The sequence below is a fragment of the Haliaeetus leucocephalus genome, unplaced genomic scaffold (assembly GCF_000737465.1).
Source record: "Haliaeetus leucocephalus isolate CR32 unplaced genomic scaffold, Haliaeetus_leucocephalus-4.0 Scaffold279, whole genome shotgun sequence".
NCBI classification, from domain to species: Eukaryota; Metazoa; Chordata; class Aves; order Accipitriformes; family Accipitridae; genus Haliaeetus; species Haliaeetus leucocephalus.
In genome coordinates this window covers 160,389-161,313 of record NW_010972715.1, presented here as the reverse complement: position 1 = coordinate 161,313, position 925 = coordinate 160,389, and the positions used below count along the sequence as shown (strand labels likewise).

The 925-nt window shown below is 48.0% G+C and overlaps 1 protein-coding gene across 1 annotated transcript in view; it reads left to right on the top strand.

Annotated features, from left to right (window-relative positions):
• LOC104833309 (mas-related G-protein coupled receptor member X1-like) overlaps window positions 1-532 on the top strand; it is a 4,291-nt gene extending 3,759 nt beyond the window's left edge. The window contains exon 3 of the mRNA XM_010569895.1: window positions 42-532. Within this exon, the coding sequence (XP_010568197.1) occupies window positions 42-462 (421 nt within the window). The 3' untranslated portion in view covers window positions 463-532. The remainder of the gene's footprint in view (window positions 1-41) is intronic.
• Window positions 533-925: the final 393 nt, after the last annotated feature.

The window sequence follows — 925 nt, the reverse complement described above, 5'->3', positions numbered from 1 at the left end:
CCCGGCTGCTTTTTGTGTCCCGTTCGCCGCTCCGACGGGAGCTGCCGGCTCCTGCTCATCGCCATCGGAGCCTTGGACTTCGTCTTCTGCACGCCCCTCATGCTGCTCTTCAGCCTGACCCTCTTCCTTAGAGTCAAGTGCAGCTCCCAAAAGCTCCAGACGGGCAGGCTCTTCACCGTCATCATGCTCACCATCCTCTTCTTCCTCATTTTCGCCGTGCCTCTGGGCGTCCTGATCTTCTTTGACTTCTTGGGTTACAAGTTCCTCTACTCCCCGGAGATCGGCTTTGTGCTGTCCTGCGTGAACAGCAGCCTCAACCCCGTCATCTACTTCCTCGTGGGGAGCTACAGGGAGCGGAGAATCAAGTTCACCCTCAGGCTGGCATTCCAGAGGGCCTTTGAAGATTCAGCAGATGACAAAGAGGAACGGGAAACCCGTGACACAATAACTATGTCCTCCTAACACCCTGCTGTGCCTAACACAGTAATACTGGTCTGGAACTGAGGGCTGATAGTTTACCGAATCGAAGAACTCTGAGGTATTGGGGAAGGCTTTTCTCTCATGACTTTCAGTATTTTCATGGTAGATCTCTACTCATCACCTAGTTATTTTAAGCTCCATCTGTGGTCAGTGAAAACATATATGCACCTGGACCACAGAATTTATCTGACGTGTATTAGGACCACACTGAACGTGCCTATTTCTTTTCAGTGGCCATTAAATGATTTCAATATGATAAGGTAAAACGTCTTGGTGTCTGCATTTTATCAAAAGAATCCCACTCAGAATTTGCAGCTCACTCAATAAATCTCTGTCTTTCAAAGCACAACAATATCAAATTCATAAATTCTCAGGCACAAGTCTGTCCATCTCACTCGATTTTAAATACCTGTATCTCAGCAACACATGCAACCTTTTGCAGCTC